Source organism: Aythya ferina, assembly GCF_964211825.1.
Source record: "Aythya ferina genome assembly, chromosome: 5".
NCBI lineage: Eukaryota > Metazoa > Chordata > Aves > Anseriformes > Anatidae > Aythya > Aythya ferina.
The window spans coordinates 31,621,894-31,648,013 of record NC_140301.1 but is presented as its reverse complement, the minus strand read 5'-3'; the positions used below and the strand labels follow the sequence as shown (position 1 = coordinate 31,648,013).

Here is a 26,120-nt window from a genome sequence, read left to right as displayed (position 1 = left end):
ATGCATTGCCCAAAGGTGTTTTGGAGCCTCCACCTACACAGACATTCAAAATTTGACTGGACAAAGTCCTTAGCAACTTTCTCTATAGCTGACCCTGCTCAAGCAGAGGCGTTGGAACAGATGACCTCAAGAGGTCCATTCCAACCTCAGACACACCGTGATTTACAGTCTGCCCTCACTGATGTATTTTCTAAGTATGCAAATCTGAAGAGAAAAGCACTTCTCTTGTACCTTTTCATGAAACATGGTTTCAATGATGAGTCCCCATAGGTCTGTGAAACTTATCTGATGTCCTTCCTCTTTCCGCTGGCACAACTCTTTCAAGTAGTATTTCAGACGATCCGGGGCAAAACAAGTAAAGAACTTATTTTTAAGCACATGTCTTCGGACATCATTGAGTGTTTCCTTAAGGTCCTTTTGGGACCAGTCAGGATCCTCATACAAGTTTGCCATGGTCCTAAAAAAAGTAAATAAAGAAACAGAAGGAAAAGTGTGAATTCTGAAGCTGAGCTTTGGAAAGTTGTGAAGGGTTTTGTAAAATGACTTGATTTACATCACAAAGCACACGTGTGTGTGGTACCATCCACATCTTTAATCAGGACTGCTTTAATTCCAGATGCTAGCAAATACCCAATGAAGGAAATGAGGAAAAAAAATCACAGCAGTAAAATGAAAGCCCTTTCTTGATACTGGCCAAAAATATTATGACGGCTTCTGATTTTGCAGAAAACCACTAGATATTTAACAAGGCTCCAACTAACGCCTCACCACTCTGACTCTTTGGATCACTTCTCGACAACATGTATAGAAAACTCGTATGAAAACTTTGCAAATGTTGGCCTTACCATGTTGTGCCAGATAAACCAGTGATGTATGAGACACAGTCCAAGACATTCAGTTCCTGCACACTCTGAAGGTGAGCGTACATGGCTGTCAGAGCTCTGGTTCCACCACCCGTTGTCATGATTGCCACCAAAGGTACCTGTTCAATCCCAAAGCACATGCATTTAATGAGGTGGTGGGGGAAAGGAGATATATGCCAGTGCTTAGAAAAGAGAGTATTACAACACTGATAAAGTAATAAGGATGCTGCATGCCATTGGTCGGCAGGGACAAGCAAGGCTTGAATTTATAATGGGGCATAGGTGGAGCATAGATGCCCAGAGAGATTGTGGAGTCTCCATCATTGGAGACCTTCAAAAGATGCCTGCATGTGCTGCTGGGCAATCTGCTCTGGGTGTCCCTGCTTGAGTAGAGGGGTTGGACCAGATGGCCTCCAGAGGTCCCCACCACCCTAAACCACTCCGTGATTGTCTTGTGCAACAGGACATGAAAACCATGACCTCAGACATCAAAATTTCAGTGCTCTGTTGTAAAACCAATAGCACAGGAAAGAGGAGCCATATTCACCCTTCCTACCATGTATGCACACAAAATACTAGGTATACAATTGAATTGTAAATACTGTTTTTCCTGTGATGATACAGAAATTCAAGGTCTGGTAGTCTTAAGTTTAACCTTCAAATATGAATTAGCTCAATTAACAGTAAAGACAGACACCACGCACTGGAGTGAGTTCACAAATCAGGAGACTCTGGGTTCTGCAGGGAAGTATGTGTGCCTCTGCATCTGAGGGGAAGGAAATGTCAGCTTGGTGCTGGCATTTAAAAGCAATGTCTTGTGTGTGAAAGGTCCAGCTGTGAAAAAAATTGCTGAGCTCAGTTTGGGGCAAAACAAGGAAAACTTGCCATCTCTGCATGCGAGTTCAGGCTTTGCAATGCAGTCTTGGTGCTATCATTAAAAAAGAGAAAGAGAAGCCTGATTTTTCCCTGTCTTAGGCACTCTTCTATCACTCCCATTTATCAAGTGTATGCTCTAGCTGCAGCAGATGTTAAAGTTAGACAAGCAGCATGCTCTGCTCACACAACAGGAACCTAGATGCCAGATGCCAGCACAAAATGCATAACAATACAAAACCCAGTTTGAATTGTGAGGAGAACTGCTGAATCAATGGGTTAGGACTGGCAGAGATGATTGTGAATCCTAAAAGGTTTGGCTTCAGTCCTGAAAGCACCTAGCCCACCTCTGCATCATTCTGTGGACTGCTATTCAATACAGAGATGGATCCTGTAGGAACAAGGCTACATGTTTTTTTGTTTTTGTTATTTTTTTTTAATTGATATTGCCAACGAGTACTCATTTCTTCTCTAGAATAACAAAGCCAGCTATAGCTTGCATAAGAAACTTCCCGATCTCCTGGAAATAGTGAAAATTGAACACAAATGTTACATTTTGACACCCAGCTGTGGAGAAGTCATCTACCTCATCATCCTGCAAGTCCTCCTCCAACTGAAGAATGTCCTTCAGAGCTGCTGCAACAACCTTCTTCCTTTTGCAAATGAAATCCTGTTCCTGTGCACACAGGTCAAAGCCCAGGCGTATGTCTAAGTCTTCCTGGCTGGAACACAGCATCAGGTACCACATATCATGCTTATAGTCTAATTCAGTAATTGAATTGTTTCTACTTCAGAACTACATATGCTTCACCATCACATCTATACAATGCAGAATAGGAAAGGATGAAATGTTTGAGTTCGTTCCTAGAGAATGACAGTAAATCTTCCTTTGGATTGAGGAGGCTTCCCCACCCCTCCTTACTGAAGATGCCTGAAATTAGATACAGCTGCCAACTAATAAAATTGCTCCATTGCAGACATGAAGCCAAAAGCCTGAAGAGGGCAGTATTTTAAAGGTGGCTTTCAAACGCGTTTTCAAAGTTGTGCAAACGTCCACTGATGCCTGTGAAGCAAGGACTTTCAAGTTCATTTTTCGTGGGGGTGTTTAAAGTCACTTATGAGTATTTATAAGTAGTGCAGTAAGAGTTTGGAAGCTGCTATGAAAATCTTTCATAGGTGGGGTAAGGGAGAGATCTTTAAATGACAACTGTAAATGGTATGTCTGTCTCATAGAATATACGCTGAAAACAGCATGATAGAAGATGCACCTGAATTTGCAAGAGAAAAGAAGCTTCTAGAAAACATAACACATTCATCCTCTGAAGTTTACTAAGGCTTTAAACATACATAATGCATTTTCTTTGTTTAAAATTAAGCAATCATTTGATTGAGTTAATTTGCATTTATCTCTTTGAATAGATGCTTAAAATATACATAGTTACATTTATTGTGTCAATTTTTTTCATAACCTAGGGTCAACCAGGTACTCTGGCTTTCGTCTTCTAGTTCCCCGGTCTCTGCTTGGGGAACAGAAGCAATTTCTTTCTATTAGTTTTGAAATGATGCTTTTCTTGCAAATCAGCATTTGGAAATAATTTCTAGAGGTTTCAGTGAGTGCCTACAGTGGGCCTTAGTGAATAACTTGGATTACAGTAAGATATCAACAGAAGATTTGTGTTCTTGATAAAACCTTTCCTTCGTTTGTATAGTCCCATTACATGAAATTACAGGGCCTGAAAATCTCTGTATTGTGTACTAGGTCTGTTTCATTACATAGTCTGAAATGAAAACAAGCCAGCATTCAAGGCACATCTGGCAGTAACAAAAGGATTGCAATTTGACTGACAACTTTCCAAATGCAAAGGGACATGGCTTAGTTGTGGACTTGGTAGTATTATGTGATGATTGGACTTGATGATCCCACAGGTCTTTTCTGACCTAAATGATTCTACGAATCTATAAAGACAAATAAGATATCTTACCATTTTTTCAGCTTAAAGTGGAAATCAAATTTTCTGTGCTGAAAATGAGAAAGGTAAAATAATGAATATTGGTATTTTGTTTAAAATAGGCTGATTTCCCTGATCAGAATGAGACATAGTTATTTTAGGTCATTGTTATATCTACAAAGCTCTGAACTTAGTAAGCTTAACTACACAAATAAGAGAAGAGCTGCAGCAGTACACCTCCCTGAAAGGCTCCACCATTAAACATTGGTCTAGAAACTGCGGTGTTTCACAAAACAATGTGAGATACCAGGAGAAGCCCGAGAGGCTGCGCATCCCCAAAGCATGGCTGAACAGGCTGTTTGGTCTGCCTCCTGGGGGGCTAAGCCTCACACCCCGGTCCCAGTGGCACCCAGTGACCTCAGCCTGGGTAAGAACATGAACCGTACAAGGAGGGTGAACAGCAGCTCAGGCATTTTTCTTCCTCCTTATCTCCTGGATTTCATATTTCATTTTGCTCCAAACAATTTACTTAATTGTGCATCACACTATACACAAGGGTGGTTAGAAAACAACTGATTCTGTATCAGAGAGGTGGTCTTCAGTTTCTTTACCTATGGAACTAGCAACAATTTTTGGAAGTTTTTGAAGGAGCCCCAAGGGCCAGCAGACATACCTCACCGACTACTTCCCGCTCGGAGGGGAGAGACTTCAGAGGGAGAGTCAGGGGGATGCTTCTTCTGCTCCTCCTTGCTCCACATGACACACAAGCACACTGAAAAGGAGCACGAAGGTCCTTTTGGTTAAGACAGAAATATTCTTCTCTTGCTGCCTACCTACACATAAAGTTCAGTTTACAGCACTGTCTGTGTTGACTACCACATTCAGAGGTAACGTACACAGCTGGGAAGCCTCCTCTTCTTTGTGAGTGTGACATCCAGTGAGGGCTGCTTGTATTTAGCATAGTGGAAGAAAGTGGGATCTGGGATAGGGGAGCAGGAGCCACAACCCAGTGAAACTCTCTGGGTTTCTTCAAACGATCCTCTCACTGTAAACATTAGCTCATTCTCTAAAACAATGAGATAAAACACACACAAAAGTTACCTTTAATTGCAAAAAAAAAAAAAAAAAAAAAAAAAAAAAAGAGAGAGAAAGGGAAAAAGGAAGAAAAATGTAGATTTGAACAATCCCACTCTACTCTTCCTACATACTTAGAAAGCTGACATCTGAAAGCTATCCAAGACCCAAACACTACAGGTGGTTTTATCTTCATAAGGGGCCAAACAAAAAGCTGGACATGAATGTGATGTGAATGGCAGCGAGTTTTAGACTGTTGCACTTCTATTGCAGCTGCATCATGACACAGTAAACACAGCGAGGTACCTTCCTCTGTAAACCATCCTCATCCCAGGCCAAGTAAGGAGCAACAGAAGATCTCAGTCCCCTAAAATAAGATCACGTTCTGCAGTAGATGGCCATATTTATCTGAAGAGATCAGCTAATCCTGTCGGAGTATGTTATGCATGCTCTGAGATTGCCTACCAGATCCAGACCCTCAGGGGAGGTGGGTAGAGGAACTTCTAGATTCTGGATCTTGACCAGGGTCAGGCGTGAGCCAGCTGCTGAGCGGCTAACCCCTGCAAAAAATGAGGTGTTTCTGTGCACGTGCAGAAGTTGAACTGTCAGAGGTTCTGAGGAAAGTTAAGGTCATGGACTATCGTGACCAAGGAAATAAGCTTCTTCAGGGATTAGCAGTACTACAGCACAGATTTTCAGGATCTCAGCTTGGGGCCTAGATGCCCTCTGTACAGGCATCTGGTGTCTGGCACAAGGCTCCCTGTGCAGTCAGAACCATGAACCTACATCTGCTGCAGCACTGGCAGCGTTCCCTATTGCAAAGATTTTGCAGATCGCTTTAGATGTGGTCAGTTAAAGCTTTAGCATTTAGATGATGCAATTACTAGGCACCGTTAGAGAGGGTAAAATCACTAATATTCAGTTAATGAATTAGCAAGCTTACCTGAAAAATGCTTCTTTTTTATCCTGCTCTCCAACTCAACTTCCAAGCAGGCTAGTTCACGACACTGCAACAAACATGACCAGGACAGAGAAACAGATTACTCATCCAGCCATCTCACTACCAGGGCTGGCAAGTGTTGGAGGGGTCATTTGTTGAATGCATGCACTGAACCTGCTGGAGGCTTATTCCAGACACAGTGAAAGAGAGATTTAACTTCACTGTTACATGGGAAAATGTTGCTACGCTCAGCACACTGTAATTTTCTGTGGGTGCAAAAAAAACCAAAAAACAAGAGGAAATGATAGTAATCTGAAGACTCCTCTAAGGGAAAATAAATCTCCTAAGGGAAGGAGTGTCACTGAAGAATGACAACTTACAATGTTTCTTGCACTACCATCATAGTCAGCTAAGGTAAGGAATGGCAAGAGAACAAAACAAGCAATATTTTATGTTTTACCACTATTGCCCCATTTGTGGTGATGGTTTCAGGAGGATCTCGGCTAGAAAACAAAAACAAATAGTATGTATATTATAAATGATAAATCAGGATATTGTTTTAAACAGGACATACGTGTATTTTTCGCTCTTGAACACTTTATTTTTACTTGCTTCTTTCTATCGTTTTTAGAAGTACTCTCACATTTTCTCTACAGGCCGCATAGCTAACCTACAAGAAATAATTCAATTGCAATAAAGCACTTGGAAAGTGCCTGTAACGGCCTTACTAACACGTGTCCCAGATTAGGTAGCAATAATATCCTCATTCATAAGCTGCCCAGAGAATCTGTAGACTCCAGTAAATCTATAGACTTAGTTGACCGAAAGCCAACTTTGAACTATGTAAATACCACTTTCAAAAGAAAGTTATGGAATTAAATATCATGAAATCATTCTCTACACCATGGCGTTTTCCTTTCTTACAGCATCTTGCTGATACACACAATGAGTCTGGAAAAAGGAAAGCTCTGTCTTTTGAGATGATACTGGGTATACAGAACATTATCTGCATTGATGCACCCCTCTCTGAGCTGCTGCTCCCATAATAATGGGGTTTTACTCACATGCTTTCCAACAGAAACTCAACTTCTAGCTCCTCCCTCCTCTGAAAATGAAAGAAAAAAAAGAAAGAAACAGTCTCAGTTAGTATGTGCAGAGGTTTGCAACGCGGCCTTCAGTTTTGCAAGCACAGTTTCCTTTATTCTTTAATAAGTAACAACATTCTGTTTCTTGCTTGCTATTGTCAGCATTAGAGAACAGAGGCAGCTTTTTCTTCCCCAAGGAAAAGATCTCAGCTGCACTAGCAGAACAAAGGATGTTTACAAGTCTCCCTGCTAAACCTTCATTTTTCACACTTTGTCTGCCAGCTACCACACACTGAGCACGACATGCTAAGACTTAGTTAGTGTTTAGAAAAATATTGTGGAAACAGGCCTGGTTTTGCTGTCCTTGGATTGTTTTTCTTTTTATAATCTTTGTGATGATTAGATAAACTCTGTTTTTTTTTGTCAGTTTAGTCAAAGTGCAAAGCTTCCCTAAAACTGCATCTGATTTGGGGCATTTGGCCAGAATATATGCCAGTGTACAATTTCCCAGATTTTAAGTAATTTTGTTATTCTACTTGGAATCTGTTCCTGGTTTTAAGAGACAGAAAAGACAGCACATTTCTAGTATGTCTAGATGTCACGTTCTTTCCCCTCTGGTTAACTTCTGACTTAGTTCTTACCTCTGGATTTAGTGGGAATGCCATAAATACAGTTTTCCCAAGGGAGATTTTAGCTACATCAAAAAGAATAATTGCTTGGTCATCATCATGAATGATGTCGTCATCAGAAACAGTGATTTCCAGGATATTCTGGGGGGGAAAAAAAAAAAAAAAGCTACAATTCCTTAGAACATCCTCCAGAAGTATGACATTCTGCAGCTATTCCAGGTTCAGCATCTGCTTTAGAGTGAGGAAATAGAAAAGATGACCAACTGTCACAAGGAATAATAAGATAAAGACCGCAATCTCCTTTATAAATAGCAGCTTCTAGTCTCATCAATTAAAGCTGAAATGAGATTTCTTTTGGGTCATCATTTCTGGTTGGAAGTAACTCTCACCAAAACTGTAATCTTTTAGGAAGTAATACGAACAGCCTGAAACCCTACTTTGCCCCATACCAACAGGAGCAGTAGTCGTCACTTCATACTAATACCTTTCAAGGCCACCTTTCTGTGCTCTTCCACTTTTAGCCAGCTTTGCTCATAGCTATTTGGGAGTAGTGTAATTACCAGTTAGCTTCCTGGCTTTAATATCTCTATTTCGCATCCTCTCACTGAAAGAGGACTCTGTCATTAGTCCCATCAGCTTTTGCAAGGAGGTCTGGCTGACAGTACTGATATAAAAATAATAAGTATCTGTTAGGAGGGAAGTAGATTCCAGCAAAAGCAAAAGATGTTTCACTCCAGCTTGCTACTACAGGCAGATGAGACAAAGAGAGTTTATGATACCTTGACTTTTCTTTGTATCCGGAAGTAGAACGTTTCATTCCACACAGGATTTCTGCAGTTCCTGATGGTTTTGGTTTGGAATTTGTCATCTGAAGCGGTTGGCAACCAGAGGCTCACGTAGCAATCAGATTGGCTTACTGAGGAAACACAGACACAAAATACCTGGCAGTGGAAGCATGACACACGAGATGGAGGCATAGAAATGTTCTGTAGTTCAAACATGGATAAGAGATGTCCAGTACTTCCTAATATACATAAGCTAATTGAGTAAGATAGGAATCACACAGCTAGATAAAAACAATTTGTTGTTCATTGCATTATTTTAATAAGCAGAATATTTGACTAACTATGAACAGTCTCACATTTAAAAAACAAAAAACAACAACAACAACAAACAATTCTAGACAGTGGATACAATAATATAAATAGCCAGAAATCTTATATTGCCCCTTATCAACATTGTTTTGGCTCTCTGGAAGTTTGGCAGGAAAAGAAATTTGCCACCTAGAAAGCTGTCTGCATTCGGCCACACTATCAACCTTTGAAAAAATGTGAATACTTTCAAGTGTTTGCTAGATCTCAAAAGCAAAAATCTCCACACCCTGCATAGCCCATCTCAGACTCAGTGGTGTGACTGATGGAGCAGAGCCCCAGACTTTGAGAGGAACTGGATATGAGTTGTCTGAATGGCAAGAGCAGACCATTGCTCATCCAGCGAGATGTTTGAGGGTACCAGCACTGAATAGGCCAGCCTGGCACTAGCAGAATGCAAAGAAATTAATGTCAGCTGAAATGGTGAAACAGCAACAGAAGTAGGTACCAGCAAAGGAACCAACTGAGGAAGCTGGGGAGACCCTATGTGCTCACATAGCAGAAACAAACTTAATGCTGGCTTTTCCTAACTTTACCTACTTTACTTTGTAAATATTTGTAGGGACTTAATGCATGCAAATATTTTGATATGCAATCCTTGTGTGTAGAGCATGAAAAAAATTAGAATATGATCTAAAAAATTGTCTTCCTGAATTCTCACTTCTGTATCTGCACTAGAATTGTGAGAAATCTTAAAAGAATCAGAGTTTCAGTCTGATTCAGATAATAAATGCCAGGCATACATAGCTATTAACCATTTATAATGGAAAAATTAATTATCCCTCCCACCTAGTGTATTGTCTCCTTAGGTGGGGTGAGAAGGGAGAGACCTACATTTACATACTTCAGTAGGTCATTAGGTAGCCACCAGGTTCTTTTCCTGGTGTTTGCTAATGCCTGAAAGACCTGCATAACAGTTACTACTCCACCTTTTTTCCCAGAGAAAAACGAAGAGGCAGAAAGACTTTGGAGCTTGTGGATGAAGGGAGAGAGTGTGCATTTAATATAAGGGATCAGATCCCATAGATCATGAGCCAAGCAAACACCAAAGAGATTCTTTGATCTTGGACAGGAACTTTTCCAGGAAAGGCTGACCAACTCTGTGGTGTAAACAAAGGCTTTGGTGAGAAAAGAGGAGAAGGGGAGAATTCTGGTCCCACAGCAATCACTAGAGCTACCTATTCCATAGGCAGAAAGAAAAATACTTAGCTTCTGTAAACACAGACCAAGTCTTGAGTAAGTTCCTCAAGAGAGGCCATTGCCTCCCCTCTGATAAAGTGCTGTAAATCACTCAACCCTCTGAAGCTGGCAGAGACATGATGTGTGGGAGGAGAAGTACAGGCAAGTAGTTTGAGGTGTTCTCTCTCAGTCTGTGATACAGTCAAAATTACAGGCAAAATGTATCATGTCCAAAGTTAAGAGTTAGTCCTAGTTTCTGTGTTCGTAATATCAGATATACTGCTTTGGGATATTTTGCGTAGATTTAAGGTATCACTTGTAACCCAGAGGCCACTAGAGGAGTGCTGGGACATCCCTAAAGGATGATGTCTCTCTGGTGGGGAGATAGTTAGGTAACACTTTACACTGAATCTAAAGGATTTTCTTGAAAATGCCAGGTGATTTTCCTGCAAAGGACGTAAGTTGCCTTTCTGTCTTTGAACCTAATTCAATTCCACAGACAATATTTCAGCATTGCAGTTTTTTACATAGTTGAAGTGAAAGGATACTAATATTGACTTTGGCAATGATCAGTGTAGGATTCTATTTACAACATGCTGGAGGGCTGTAATTACCAATCTGTCTGATACACTGAAATAGCTCCCCTTACTGGGCTGTCTGATGGCCTGCCAAGCCATGTACTCATCCTGATACAGGTCTGATCTACAGTTTCTCAAGAGCACATAGGAAGCCTGTACAAAAGCCTAGATCTGAACATGACTTCAGGCCATCCAGACCTTCACTCATCTCATTAACACCTTATCACTGCTGCTGTTAAGCATTCCAAAAATAGAAGTCCAGCCTCCCTGAAATCATTAAAGTAGTTGAGATGCAATGTACTTCAGAAATGCTACACTGATCTGAGGCATTTTTCTCCTTTTTGTTTCTGGTCATTGCAGGGTACAGTAAGGACACATTACAGTATTTTTGCTGTAACTGCAAAGGCCAGTTCCTTTCTCTTCTTCTTCTTAATGAGAACTGAGATGCTCTATCTCTTTTTAAATTTGAGCTTTCAACCATACAATGTATAAAATAAGACTTATGATAAAACTGAGAAAGCTGACAATGCTAAGTCTGAGCTAAGCACAAATGAACTGCCTCAACATTTATGAATCTCTTTTGTTACTGTTTCATCAGTAAATCTGTAAATTCCAGAAGCATTTCCTCCAACAAAACATTTTCATGAAGCTACTTTCTGAACTTATTTTTCCATGTAAGTGTTGTTTTCATAAATATTTACTTAAAATAAGCTATTGATGATTCTTTGACAAACTATAGGAATGTGGGCTATATAAACAGGCAGTGAGATGAATTAATAACTGGCTGAACTGCCAGGCTCAAAGAATTGTGATCATCAGCACAAAGTCCATCTGGAGGCCAGTCACTAGAGGTGTACCCCAGGGGCTGATTCTGCAGCCGATACTGTTTAAAATCTTCATTAACAATGTGGATGATAGGATGGATTATGCAGATGATACACAACTAGGAGGAGTGGCTGACACACTAGATGGCTGTGCTGTCATTCAGAGGGACCTGAACAGGCTGGAGAACTGGACCAACAGGAACCTCATGAAGTTCATCAGGGGAAAAGCCAAGTCCTTGACGTGAATGGGAACAACCTCATGCACCAGGGCAGGCTGAGGGGCCAAATGGCTAGAATAAAGGTCTGCAGAGAAGGAGCTAGGGGTCCTGGTGGATATCAAGTTGAATATAAGCCAGCATTGCGTCCTTGTGGCAGACAACACCAAGATCATTCTGGGCTGCATTAGAAGGAGTGTTTTCAGCAGATGGAGGGAAGTGATCCTTCCTCTCTACTCTGCACTGGTAAGTCTACATCTAGAGTTCTGAGTACATTTCTGATCTTCCTAAGAAATATGAACACACTGGAGTGAGCCCAGAAAAAGACTACAGAGAAGATCATGGAACTGGGGCCTCTGATATATGTGGAGAGGCTGAGGCAGCTGGGACTCTTTAGCCTGGAACAGAAAAAGCTCAGCAGGATCTTAACTTATAAAAATACCTGATGGGGATAAGAGGAGTGAAGAAGTCAGATTCAGACTCTTCTCAGAAGTGCCCAGTGAAAGGTGAGAGACAAGGGGCATGAACTGAAATACAAGAAATCCCAATTAAACACAATGAAAAGGTTTGTTTATTTCTTTTATTGTGAGGGTCATCAAGCAATGGAATAGGTTACCCAGAGAGGTTATGGAGTCTCCATCCTTAGAGATGTTCAAAACCAATAGAACTTAGGTCTGGGTAACCTGCTCTAGCTGACTCTACTTAGGGCAGAGGGTTTGACTGGATGATGTCCAAAGGCACCTTCCTACCTCAGCTACTCTAATTCCATGTGTGATTATGTTCAGCTGGTCACAGACAAATTATGTATAATTGTTAGTAACTATTGAGTACAGATTTAACCTTGAAGGTGAGGTGAAGGAACTAGGACACAGCACATTCTCTTCCCATGGACAAAGGGAACTGTGCCACATTAGTCTGTGCCACAGTTTATCTACAGTCCCTACTGGTGGTCATATGCTGTTGTTTCCCACCAAATTCCTGTCATTTTCTTTGTTTTCCTTGAATTGCACAGACAATACTAACTAATCCCCATGATGTGACATTAATTGAGCTTATGTATTTCTGTAGAAGTGGCAATTTGCACAAAGTCAAACTAAGCTGTTATGGAAACTTTGAGACCAACAAAAATAACAGGATAGCAGGATGGTTGATGAAGACTATGATACCCTCATTACTCGGGAAAACTTGATTAACAAGATTTTTTGCTCCCCCTTATCCTTGAAAAAACATACAAAATAGCTTAAAAAAATCTTCCAGTTTATTTATTGCTACCTATGAGCTAATAAAAGAAATTATATCTGCATTTTCTTCATGCTATAGTTTAATGTAACTTTGTACTGCTGGGCACCATTAGCAATTTCATGCCATACCAAACTCTTATGTCAGTGCACATGTTGCAAATTCATTCCCTGATGACATAATATCACCCCATGGGCATATTGAGACATCTGAACTCATGGTCTCTTCAGATGTCACTACTGAGTGTCATTTTTATCCTCTCCCCATTTTCAACTTCTGATTCAGTTGAATTTGTGTGCTGGTGGACTATTTCTCAACTCTGTCTTCATGCTAAAAATGGGCTAAACATTCAGAACTGAACCTGGATGTTCAGAACCACAACCAGCTGTTTGCTGCACTGTGAAAGTACAGTCCTATGATACATTCTTAAAATTAACCATCACATGCTAAAATCATTCATTTCTATGGCAAGTAAGAAAATTAGAGCATAGAAGACCAAAGCATTTAAGAATATCCAGTCTTGCAAGAACAGTAAACAACCTACAAAATCACATCTGTCCTGTTACCACAATGACAATTGGAAAAAAAAAAAAAAAAATTACTCCTAGTGAATTGCATGGGCACAGACTGTTTTCCTTTGAATCTAGTTCATTGCAATTCACCTGAAAGGACGAAGACAGCCACACACATTTCTCAATTGGCAGACATGGTCTCCAGGGACATTTTCCCTCACCAACATAGTATAATGCAAACAACGTTAAGAAGTTACTTCCAACTTTCATCCGTCTAAAAGCTGATTTGAACTGAACTCTGTCTCTCCAAGTATCCAGATGCAACACTCATCTGTAAGTGTACTATTATTCTCTGCAGCTTGCCTATGGAAGTTAAAAAGGCTCACAGATCTACCATACTTTATCAGTACTTTACCAGAAATGGACAGAGTCCCCACGTGAACTGGCCTTACACCCTGCACAGGCATATAAGACAAGTGACAAGTCAGGATTTGCTTCCTGGGTGCAGTACCTGCCATGATCACAGAGCAAGGCTTTTGCACCCTGGGTCACTTCTGCCTCCTGCACCACTGGCACCACTTACATTTGTGGGGCATAAGTGTCACCTGCACCAAGCATATTCACCCTAATTTGCCTGCATTTGGTTATTTTCCTTCGCAAAAATAACCACTTTGATGTGGAGGCACTGTGACTGCAGGGGTACCGTTCCAGAATGGATAATACAAGGGCTTCCACAAAACAGTTACAGAAGAGAAGAACAGTTCTGAGTTCCTCATTTTAAAACATGCAAAGTCTCTCTTTATCCAAAGGTGAAAAAATGAAATGAAGATCCAAAAACAAGAGGAAGGTTAAAGGAGCATCACAATTGTTCTGACCCCCCAGCTCAGGTGAACAGGTATCCTCTTACAGCTGAGAAAACTAAACATGGCCTTCAGCACAAACATGAAGCAAGACACAGGATCACTTCCAGCTTTTTAAGGATGCATTTAGCTGCATCATGCTTTGTTCCTGCTTACACATGCACCTGATTTCTATAGTTAGAAAAGATAACTGATAAACACAATCACATTTCAACCCACCCAAGATTTCACCTTGGCCTACCTCAGCTCTGACAGCCATGTCATAGAACCCACCTAACCATAGCCTCTTGAACCAGTAGGACCATACTCAGCAGAAAAGGTGCTGTCTCTGGGAAGAAATCATCTGGCAATCTGAAAATCATGCCAAGTATCTTCTTATTATGGGACAGCTCAAATTCACCTCTGCAGTTCAGGCGGAATTGCAGACACTTAACACTGATAAGGTTGATTACGTTAAACCAGACTTGACACCTCCTCTCTCCACCCATGCTGCATTAATGAGCTTGATTGTGTTCTCCAGCAACAAAGATCAGCTCTTGGCCTGCTCTATCAGCCAATACCCAAGTTATTGGGCATGGTTAAGAGACCTGGCTGTCACAGAGACCTCTTTTTTCAAGGTTGCATGAAATCCAGTGGAGTCCAAGAGGGTTTTCATCTTTTACGTTGTACTAAATCATAGTGAGGAGGGCCACATCACTGCAGGTCTGTGTTACAAGCACTGCCCAAGGACCTGGGAGAGATCTACTTCCACTCAAAGCACCTTAAGCCTCTTCCCCTCTTTTAATGTTAGGGCTTCAGGTGTGCCAGATGAGCCCTCAACAACTGTGTCTACGGGAGTGGATTAGGAGGGTCAGATCCAGCTGTGTGCTTTAACAGATACTGTAAAACAAGTAAATGTTCACGACAGGGAAGGCAGACCAGGCTGGGAGCTTAGGGACAGCTCTGCATGGACACCCAGTAACTCATCTGTTTCGGAAAGCAGCTTTAGGGTGTTAGAGAACATGAGCCACAACACTCCTCCTCTCCAACTGCCTAGCTCCTTATCCTTCTGGCAAACACAGTCATTGGATGAGACATTAGCAATCAGGAAAGCAGCTAATGCACTGTTTCCAGATATTCCCCTTAACTGTGGGGAATTCCCTAGGAGAAGCGATGCCATTGATAGAGTTGGGAAATAAGAGCTTTTGTAAAAGTCTCTGGGGCTCATGTAAAACATCTGCCTTTCCCTCCCTGAAGTGAAATGTTTTTGGTGGCTTCCTTCACTGCTTCCCCCTGTTGGGTGGACTCAGTTTCCATGCTGCCCACTTTCACCTGAGGAAGAACAAGTGAACGTCCCCCCTTCATTCTTTTGCCCAAGACTGTCTGCAATCCTTGGGCTAAGGAGGGGAATCCCACTGCAAAGCAGGCACCAGACTGTAAGGTCTGACAAACTTAATCTATATTGTTTCCTGAACTGCCCACCACTAACCTAGCATAACTGCATACGAATATTAGAGCCTGGTGTTGACAGGTCAGCAGGATAAGTAGAAGTGATCTTAACTTAGCACCTCTCAAGGAGTCCTAGGAATTTGTGTTTCAATTTAACCCATTATTATGAATTGACATAAAAGTCAGCTAGGAATACAGTGAAAACTAATTACCTCATGTCTGTTAAGAACATCTGCATAAAACAAGCCAGAAACCAGTTGCATGAATTAAGAAGCTAACGTCACAGCTGAGCATTAACTAAGTATAGAGGAGCCCACAAAAGTGGTGAAGCAACAGCACATATATGAAAAGAGATAATCGATCCATTGAGAAGGAGCGGGCTGCTTTCTTTTTCCTTTAGATTTGGCTTTGTGCGTAAACAGGTGAAATCATTGCCCAGATACACCAGCATGTGCTGTCTAAAGGCATAGGTGTAGCAACAGATCTCAGGATAAGCTAAGACTCCCTCCCAGGCTTATGTAACACACATCCCTCAGATTTCAAGATGCACGTTTGATAAACACATAGGATGAAGTTGGGTGCTTGCAATAGCAAAGAACATCAGTGGAAGTACATAGAAATTGGTGTTCCCTGAAGCAAAGATTTGGCAACTCAAAATAAATAAATAAATAAATAAAAACTCTGATGACTTAAGAGCCTGGCATGACTACACTTGTGAACAGAGAAAAATCAAGGAAAGAGCATGTTTTAGCTAAGCAGAGGTGAACAGAAAATTGAGCAAGCTGGTAACTGTGTGTAGTTAGAAAGACTGGCAGAAAAAGCATCACAGCAGAAAAAGCTGCTGAACTTTGTTGGAAAGGTAATTTTTTCCTGGATTTGGTAATTGAAAGATGACAATCTAGGGAAATCTGAAATACATCATGATAAAAATTTTCAGCCTTCCACTGATATCTCACAGCATGAGAGTTTCTGTACCAGTTACTTATTCAGTTTTCCAGGGGAAAAGATCATATCATTGAGATGAGGCTTAGGTAAACAGCCTCATTTTGTAATTCTCATCAGTATACAATAGCTTATGCAGCTTAGTTTTCTGATGCTTCAAAATACTTTTAAATTATAAAAACAAAACATTAAATCAAAAGGACATCAATATGACTTCCAAGTCAAGATCTCAAAAATTATAAGGTATCTATCTGCATTATACCAAAGAATTTAAATTACATGGTCACATACAGTTTCCCTTGGGAGACTTCAAATCCTTTGCGAGCACAGGCAGGTTGCTGCTCAATCAACAGGGAGCTATTTAATATTGTTTTGCCTTCCTTGTTCAACTGCATGCTGGCTTACAGTGCTCCATTTTACATAAGAAACACACTCAGAGCTGTGCAGTAGCTGACGAATTATTGACAGAAAATTTAGGAAGTTCCTTTTTGTCACATACTGGTCTCTAAATATTTTTATTTTTATTTTTAAAAAAAGGTAATTTACAAAAGGATCCAGAGATATTTCTCACTGTTTCTAAGACTTACAAGGTGGACAAAATGCCTGTGAGAGCACATTTTGTTATCCATATTTTATGGACAGGGAAGTATAGGCACAGAGTGTTCAAGTGACTTGCCTACACTTATTCAGGATGTCTATTGGCAAAGTTAAAAACCGAGCTCATGCATCTTGATCCCTACTTCAGGTATACTTTATGTGATAATGGGAATTTCCTAAATGTCTTCATCTCATCATGCAAGATTTTTCTCTGAAATCCTACGGTCCTCAGGATGGAGGACAAGGTCAGTATAGTAAAACTAGTTTCTGAGAACACAGCATAATCTTACTTTATACACTCTCTTTGCATAATCTGGTGAATCATGGTTCTTATCTTGTCATTCCCCATTCCCTTGCCATTACAAGGGTGATTGTAAAAGAAAATAAATTATCACTTCAAAGGAATAAAGGTAAGGTCTTGCAAATGTGCAGTGTTTTTATAACTTTGAAAAAGTACAGACATTAATTGCACTTTCCTTGCTATCCTATGATATTCTATTCTCTGCAACCCAGAATTACATACCATACAAATCAAACACTTCTTTCTATTTGGATGGAAAATCGACAACAGTAACGTCCATGTTCTTGAAATTCTTGAAACTCCAAAGTGAACGAAATACAAAAACATGGTGACAAATCTTTGTACAACATTGTTCCTTCAAAGATGAAGTTAAAAACAAGTGGTAATATTTGGTGTGAACATGCTGCTATCCTTGAATTAACTAGGGGAAGTCAAGTAGCACTTGGAGAAAAAAAGTCATCCTGCCATGTACTTAGCCTTCCTTGAAGTCTTGTCTGATGACCTACTGCCTCATGAGGAGGAGGATCTTTAGAGATGGATTTTATCTTTGGACCAGACTCATCACTAGAGGACAGGATCAAGGAGTCTTCTGAAGCAAAAGCTGCTAGGGTTTCCAGGCCATAGTAACCTGGAGCAGAGCTGCCTGGTTTACTGGCAGCATAGACACCTGATCTTATTTACTTGGAAAAGTTGTGACTATCACAGATATTGTCAAAGTTTCTAACTTCAAGGAATATATCAAGGCAATCTGAGAGTCCTTTACATGCAGTGTACAGCCAGTTCCTGTGATAGCTTTGGTGCAGTTACCAAAGCCATCACATTCTGAAGCAGTGTAAATAATTGACCTTGCTGTGTGCAAATGGTAATTATAAATTACTTTTTACTTTGATGGATCTTCAGACTGTACTAAAAAAGTTAAAATGTAGGAAGACACAGTGAGATAACATGTTATACAAGATGCTGAGCAGTGGAAAGGCTGTGATGTTAGTGAACTCTTCAGACCCATCTCCAAAAAACAAAGAATGCACAGCAAGAGGAGGAAGAACAGTATGGTAAGGGAATATGCAAAGCTGTGGTTGTTAGTGACCTGCCAAGTTCATGAGGTTGGCATAGAAATTGCAGGAGAAAACTCTGCAGAGAGAAAAAACTCTGTGGAAGTAGAGCACCCAGTAAGGGCTGGACAAATACCACACGTTTTCAGAATACTTTGCTTGTAAGTTATAAAGTGTATTGGACTTCAGTCCCCAACAGATTTCTGTTATACATCTTTCAGTGTAGGGCCGAAGTCAAAAATATTTGTAACATCATGGCTGATGTCATGATGCCTGGGACATATACACAATGCAGCTTCACTGGACTTCCGACACGTGCTCTGAGAAATCCCACCAGAGTTGAGAGTGAAAGATGTTTAAGTATTTCAGACCTGTATTCTACTCATTTGTTATAGACATATGATGTAAACACCTGGGTGTTAAAACTAGCGTTAAAATGTCTTCATCTCTCTGAAATAGCCAACATGTCAGAAAAGCAATGTAGAATTTTATGCTTTGTTGACATGCCAGTCTTCAAGTTTTAATCGATACACAACCTGTCATTATTGACCTGTTGCTAAATTAAAAACAACAAAAAAGACAACACAGCAACATAAAAAAAAAAAAAAAAAAAAAAAAAAAAAAAAAAAAAACACAACTCTGAAAGTGGAAATAGATAATCTGTGGCAGAATTTGACTTTGATTGTGAATTCTTAGATAGTATGACCTCTGTGGTTTGCATTTGTGTAGCGGCTAGCACCAACAGAGATTCAGTAATTTTAGATGTGTATAATATCAGTATAAAGAATCTGGTACTTACAGAAGTCTGCCTGATGAGCATTTCTCATCTTTATTATTCTTACAGTGAGCAGGGAGTAAGGTGATATTTCTTCCTGCTGAAAAAAAGATAACGAAGATGTGGTTTAAAGCTTGGTTCTCATTACAATAAATACACACATCCCAAACTGAAGAAACCCAGGTTCTGCTGAAGTCCTCTTTTCTAATTGGTATTACAGCACTAATAAAGTAGGCAACAAAACACTTTCTTCACCAATTCCCCGTCTGCAGTCACCTAAAGATCCATACAGAAACTGTAGAAGGAAAGGGTGAATAAGAATGTGAAGAGTAGATAAGCTGAGAAAGTTCAGTTAGCCAGATACACAAAATCATACAAGTGTTTGCTTGCATCCAATACAACAATACAAAACTCAGTGAATCCATGAATCAAAGATGCCCTAATTTTGGTGAACTATTGAGCCTGTGTTGTGCTCTACTTAGAATCAAATCTGATACAGAAATTTCTGCTTTTAAATGCAGTTCTTGGATGGAAGGAGGAGGATGTGGTGTGTGTGCGGGCAGGGAAGAGAGACTTTTGTTTTTAAGATTCTCTTTATTTTTAAAAGGGAGGATCAGTTTCATGATGCAAGGCTGCTTAAACGTGCATTAGTTCCTTAGAGAGAGTATTAAAGTATCGGGCCACCAGGACAAGCCATACATTCTGAGAAACATTCCTAGATTGCTTTGTGGGAATACAAGTTTTCCTTACCAGATGCAATTATCCCATTAACGGATAGACAGCTATCCCGTTAATGGTGAACAACTGGGTTAGATGATCTTAATGATTCTATGATTCAAAATATAACAAAACACATGGTTGTGACTACAGGCCAGCTCAGAGAAGGTTAACTCCAATTTCCGGCTGAAAATATTAGGCCTAACCAACTGGGTCTATAAAAGTTGTGCCACTCATATGTGCTTTAGGGATTTACATCTTCAGAAAAGATGACCATCTTTTGATGACTGTCAAATCCCCAGGCCTGACTGCTACCATCCATAAGGAGGATTTAACTATATACAAAGATATTATCCGCAGATTCTGGATTGTGCACCTCCAGAGAGAGAAAGATATAAATAGAATAAAGCATACATTAAAAAGTGACTTTGAGACAGTGAAGATTACAAGATAACAGTGATTTATTTGACCGAGTAAAGCATCAATAGAAATACAATTTTTGGCATTACAGTGAGGTTGATTTGGGAATAAGGAGGTATTAGCTTTCAGTTCTAATAGCAAGGGCTGGTGGAGGTTATAAACAGACCAAACTAACTACAAGGAGACTTGTAAAATTTCAGAAAGATATTCCTCCAAACAATACTGTAGGCTCAGTATGTATCAAAGTCAAGAAAAAGGTAGCCACTTTATGGAGGCTTGAAGGTAGTCACTGATATTCACAACAAGTAATTTAGATAATTGCTGAAGACAAACAGATCAGTAATTCTTAATAAAGTCACTTCAAAAAAACAATAGGGAACAAAAGAAAGAAGCTGTTGTGAAAGCTAATGACCAGAGGTTTGAAAAGATTATCTGAAGAGAAAATGGAAGAGTGGTGGTGGAAGCTGATGAAATAATTAGGTGTCATCTATTAACTGATAAACATTAATTAAAACAACAGGGAGAAACTCTCAAGCGAAATGAGAGAAAGCACATTTACTGCTGCTACTGTGATAGAAGTCAAAGACTGCTTAAAAGGTCAAAGCATAAGAAATCAGTGAGACAAAACAGTACATTAGCCGAAGTGTGTAAAGCATTGGATCATGAGGAATTCATCATGAAAAAAATTAGTTTAATATAAGCATTTCCATCTCTAGAAAGATGGAAGATGTGAAGGTCATAAAAAGGATTTTCAAAAAAATTACAGAAATAGTCTAGCTATGAAGTTATCCCCTGAAATGGCAAAAATGACTTTTTGAAAAAAATGCTGGGTAATTTGATGAAAAATTAACAAATGCTTAAAATAACCATAAAGCTTTGCCTATGAGCTCAAGCTTAAAACCAGCAATCTTGACTTCAGAAAGTAAGTTGAAGGTTTAGTAAATTGACTTGTTAAAATCCTGATAATTTTTGCTGTGATGTACAGAATCAGCACACCCAAAATATCAAGCGGGCCATGAAGTGCTGAAAAAACACATTCTTGTTATCAGGCTACTAGGAGTGGAAGATATACATGCACTTACTTAGCTTCTGGCTGGGTTTATACCAAAACTAAATAGGAAATCGATAACTTGTCCTAAATAGGGTGCTCATATTTTATAGTGCTGTTTGTTTTAAACCAGGGAGTAAAGATCTCAGCATTATCAGAAATTGGGCTGAAACAGCTCCACACTACTCAGCTGGACTGCTCCTTTTCCATCAACTAGGAATACCTGTCTTCTCACCTGAAGACTATTCTTAGGTCTGGTTTTTAATGAAACTGGCTGACTCATTTGGTTTGTCCATTTGTTTCAACACCTTTCTGAAAAAGAGTTTTCAAACTAGGGAAATAAATAAAAGCTTCAGCAGATATATTTCAAGAGAAAGAAATGAGAGTGAAGGGAAACACTAGAACATCTAGCATTGGTGCTCTCTTAGCTTCCTTTAGCATAAACTTGTGGCATCAGCCTTTCAACTAGCATTTTGGAACTCATGTTTTTATAGGCTGTCGGATGCATATAAATTACCATGACTATTTATAAAGAATAGAGTGAAAGAGACAAATATGGATTGTATGAAGACATGTCTACATCAAAAAGTCATATGCTCATTCCTGAGTGTCATGCACACATCATTGCAGTGGACTAGAAGAGAGGTTATGTGAAGAACGCTCCACAGGGACTTCATATTGTGCACATAATGAAGATAGACTGATAGAAGAGCTAGCATATGGGAGAATTATATTAGGAAGAAAACAATAAACAGAACATACATCTATGAAGATGTATTAAGCATTTCCATGAAGAGTAAAATGCTGCAAAGATTAGATAGCATCAAAGATTGTGCAAGGGTTCAAACACCTCATTTCATATGGAGTCACAATAAGAATGTGGATGGGGATATTTGGTGTCATAGGAGGATTGCTCATTCCAAGAGAAGGAAGAAAATTATGAATTATTTGTCTTCCAGAAGGAGACCTCTGAATGGGTACTGCATAAGAGAAAAGCCAATGATCTGTGTATGGAAACAGTGCACAAGAGGAGGTAGGTAGCCTGTGTCACAGAAAAATCTCACTGTATCAGCTGAGCAACCTCAGTCCTGTGAAACAGCAAGATACAGGCTTTGTCAGTCAGAGCATACCCAGCATACAGTCATGCATATACAGCACAAATAGGAGACTGGGAAAGAAAAAAAAAAAAAGATTCAAGGAATTAACAAGAGGAAAGAGCTAGTGATGTGAACCTCAGAGAAGTGATCAAGTATCTTTGGTTGCTGCTGATGATTATCATTCATGTTACAATAAAAAAATGATTCAGGGAGTTGGTAATGTAATCAACTATTTATGAGTGACTTATTATCATAAATAGCCACTTTCAGCACAACTTTCTATATTAAGCCAGGAGCAATTCCTGATATGAAGTTGAGATTATGCTTACTGGTTTCTTGCCTGCATTACTGTTTGTTTTCTGTGCATTTACAGGTAAGCCAACATCTAGTCTTTTTAACCTGATAATTTGTTGATCAATTTTTGCATTTTTAGAAACAGCAAATTATTCTGTAGAGGTCTAAGACAATGCACTAACAGGTAATAGTGATAAATTTGCTAGATTTACTGTTATTATTGACTGTCTTACTCACAGCTATTTATGGTCTTCTTTTAGCATGTTTCATCTTTCCTGTATTCATGACTAAGGTGCTAGAAGGCAAACTATCAACTCAGGGCTCCCAGAAACAGCTACGGACATGCTCTCTTCATGCACTCATTCATTTTAAAATCTGAAGGGGGTGGTGGGTGAGGCGTGTGTCACAAAGTTGATACATTTTCCAGATACTTTAGCAGTGGGGGATTTTTAACTTTGTGCTGTGAATAGTGAACAGAGCTAAATTTTGTGCAGCAGCCCCTGGGCATGTTTTTCTAAACCAGTCCAGTATCTATTCAACATATAACTGTGTGATAAGAAGTCCTCTCAAACTGAAACAAATACTCAGACAAATGTTGAGAATTAACATTAAAAAACCATGTTGTCCTTTATAATACCTCTCCATTAATGTTCATCCTCTTCTCAGAGATGGCAAATTTAGATTACAAAAATCAAGAGAAAAAACAAAAGCTGCCCAGGGAACCCAATGCCAGTAAGAGGCAGAAATTGGCCAGCTCACACAAGCCTGTTTTTAATGCCAGTTTGCTGCCAAGCTTCATTACAGGGGATAGAAGACATGTTCAAGAGCCAGCAGTCAAATAAAGAGTGCCTGAGAATGTCTTTGTTGTTAAACACTTGTAGGGAGCAAAAGAACTTTTGGAGGTTGACTCGATAAGGAAAAAGTATTGCAAGAACAATTAATTCAAGCAGTAGAAAGGGTCACATGACCCCCACATGCAGGGGCCTGTGACCACAATTTTTTTTTCTGTTACTTTACATATATTCAAAAGTGTGCTGAAGTCTAACAACCTAATATACATGTAACTACATCAGTGGTAAAAGAGGACTGGATGCCTTTATCTATGGGTATTTCAAAACAAAAACACATCAGTATAAATATAGCAAATCATTACAGAAATGCAACTGAGATTGGGTCATTGCTCTCCTGAATAGCTGCTTTTCCTGCTTTAGTGCATTCCCTTTATGATCTTTAGCATACACACAGAGAGCAAATTCCGAACATATCAATGCAATGTCAGTATTGGTTATGCTACTTCGCCATTTACATCAAATTTCACACCTCGGTGATATTTAGACACCATTTCTATATTCTGATTATTATTTTCTTTTCCTGGAAACTGGCATTAACGATGAAAACCCAAAGGACAGTTAAATTCTGACTTGCTGACACTGGCAACATTCTCCATTCATGCAGGGCTATAACTCCATTAAAGTCAATAGAGTATTAAAAGAAGGCCAAACTCAGTCCCATTTTAACAGCAGATTGAGTACATTTTCCCTAAGGAATTTCTCTAAGGAATAAAACCATGTAAAAATACACTTTCTATAAATAGATAAAGGAATGTAATGCTGATGTTTCAACTAAGGAAAGTTTTCTTCCATGAAATGTTCATATTTCTAAATAAGCATGTAAATCTCTGATAAGAACCAAATATAGAAGAAAAAAAGCCCTGCCCTTCTCAAAAAATAAAGTTTTTTGTCCTATTATTAATTTGTTGAAGTTAGTACCTTGTCATGAACGTCACTCTGTGCCATAGCCTGCATCACCCATTTTCTTTCTTCATTTTTCAATGGGTTTGATTTGCGGCTGGGATGCTGTTGAGAGAAGAAGGACAAAGAATCAAAAATATAGTAAAATCTATTTTTCCACTTATTTCAACTCCTTCATGTTGAATTACAATGTGGAATGGGCAATATACACTGCCTCATCATTCACATCAGCAAGGTGGCAGACAGAAGAAACATGCCAGGAGGGTAGCAGCTATTTCTGCACTACATGGAAAGGTTTTTACTCCAGATCCTCACAGCTGTAAATAACCAAGGAAGCACAATCTTGCTTCCTTGGAGACTTATGTCCTACTGATAAGGAAGGACTTGAGCTGCCTGTATTCTGGGGACAAATCTGAATCAAATCCTCAGAGACTCCTGCCCAGTTTGTTCTGTTTTCCACTTACCTGAGAAAAGGCAGATGTTGATGCCATTGAAATCACTGCTGCATTAAAAGCAGGTGCTGCAAATGACACATGAATATTAGGTTCCACAGTTTCCAGAGTCTCCTGAAACATATTTACAGCCTTGAAGAGTTTCAGAAGTTGCTGAACAGGTGTTTTATTACCTTGAGTCAGAGCTCCACCCCTCCATGATTTCTGAAACAGGAAAAATTTCCACCCACATTATTTGTCCTAAGAGTAAGTTTGTTGTAAGGTGCAAACATTCATCTGCAGCTCTTGTGACTGAACAGAGTGTGCTGAGACGAAAGTATTCTCACTTTAGGGCTTGATGAAATGTATTAACAGTAAAAATCTGACTGATGACCTCAACCTGTGAGAGGAAACTTTACAGTGTTAATCTAAAAACAATGACCATACCAGCCTAAGAGACATTTCTAACTAGAATCTTCATAAAAAGACCCTGAAAAATGCTGTGCATTATTGCCTCCACAGAGAGATGGAAGGAGAGAAGTCAAAAGGTAGCAGGACAACTTTTTGGTTAAAAAATGCCAGGGGACTTTTTGATTGGCAATATAATTCACATAGTACCTTATTTAAGGACTTAAAGAAATGACCATGAAACAGTGAGCTGTGGATAACTGTTACTAAGCTGCTTACTAGGAAGAGGATGGAGACCTAGAGACAGATCTTTTGAGTGACTTGCCCTCTTAACCCACTTGTATTCAGCACCATTTGTGTTCCTTGTTCCTCACACATCTCCTTCCTCATTACATAGCTTTTTTACCTCTCTTTACCTGACAGAGGTTCCTCACTCCCTCTGGTAGGATGGAGAGGAGCTAACCAGGAACAGATTTAGTCTGTGATCCTGTGATTTGGAGCTGAGATGCAATCCTGAAGAGGCATACAGCTCTGGAAGAAAAGAAAAAAAAACAAAACAAAACACACACAAGAACAATGTATTGAGAAGACATACACTTAAGGGCAGTGTGGGAGGACACAGTCCTTCCTGAGGACACACAGTGAGGGAGTAGGGGAAGATGGGAATAATCAGAGAAAATTCTTAATATTTTCATACATAAGCAATTTTCCTGAAGTAATATTTTTCCACTATAAAAGTACAGTTGCATCATGATTTGTATACTTGTATGTTTTAATAGCTTTCCACTTCAAAAGAAATGAAAGAAGGGAGAAATTTGATAAGCAACATTTCTGTGATACTTAAAACATAATGTATCACACTTCCATTTGAAATGCCTTACTTATTTC

General features: G+C 39.6%; 1 protein-coding gene across 1 annotated transcript in view; it reads right to left on the bottom strand.

Moving 5' to 3' along the window:
* The window catches only part of LOC311438095 (uncharacterized protein), a 66,569-nt gene that overhangs the window by 10,261 nt on the left and 30,188 nt on the right, over positions 1–26,120 (bottom strand). Inside the window, exons 24-38 of the mRNA XM_084522143.1 lie at positions 25,649–25,690; positions 24,858–24,959; positions 24,412–24,498; positions 19,091–19,166; positions 8,193–8,329; positions 7,426–7,554; positions 6,764–6,804; positions 6,160–6,202; positions 5,703–5,766; positions 4,582–4,751; positions 4,359–4,457; positions 3,719–3,756; positions 2,323–2,458; positions 846–982; positions 232–457 (exon numbers count right to left, since the gene is read on the bottom strand). Of these exons, the coding sequence (XP_084378269.1) occupies positions 232–457; positions 846–982; positions 2,323–2,458; positions 3,719–3,756; positions 4,359–4,457; positions 4,582–4,751; positions 5,703–5,766; positions 6,160–6,202; positions 6,764–6,804; positions 7,426–7,554; positions 8,193–8,329; positions 19,091–19,166; positions 24,412–24,498; positions 24,858–24,959; positions 25,649–25,690 (1,527 nt within the window). The remainder of the gene's footprint in view (positions 1–231; positions 458–845; positions 983–2,322; positions 2,459–3,718; positions 3,757–4,358; positions 4,458–4,581; positions 4,752–5,702; positions 5,767–6,159; positions 6,203–6,763; positions 6,805–7,425; positions 7,555–8,192; positions 8,330–19,090; positions 19,167–24,411; positions 24,499–24,857; positions 24,960–25,648; positions 25,691–26,120) is intronic.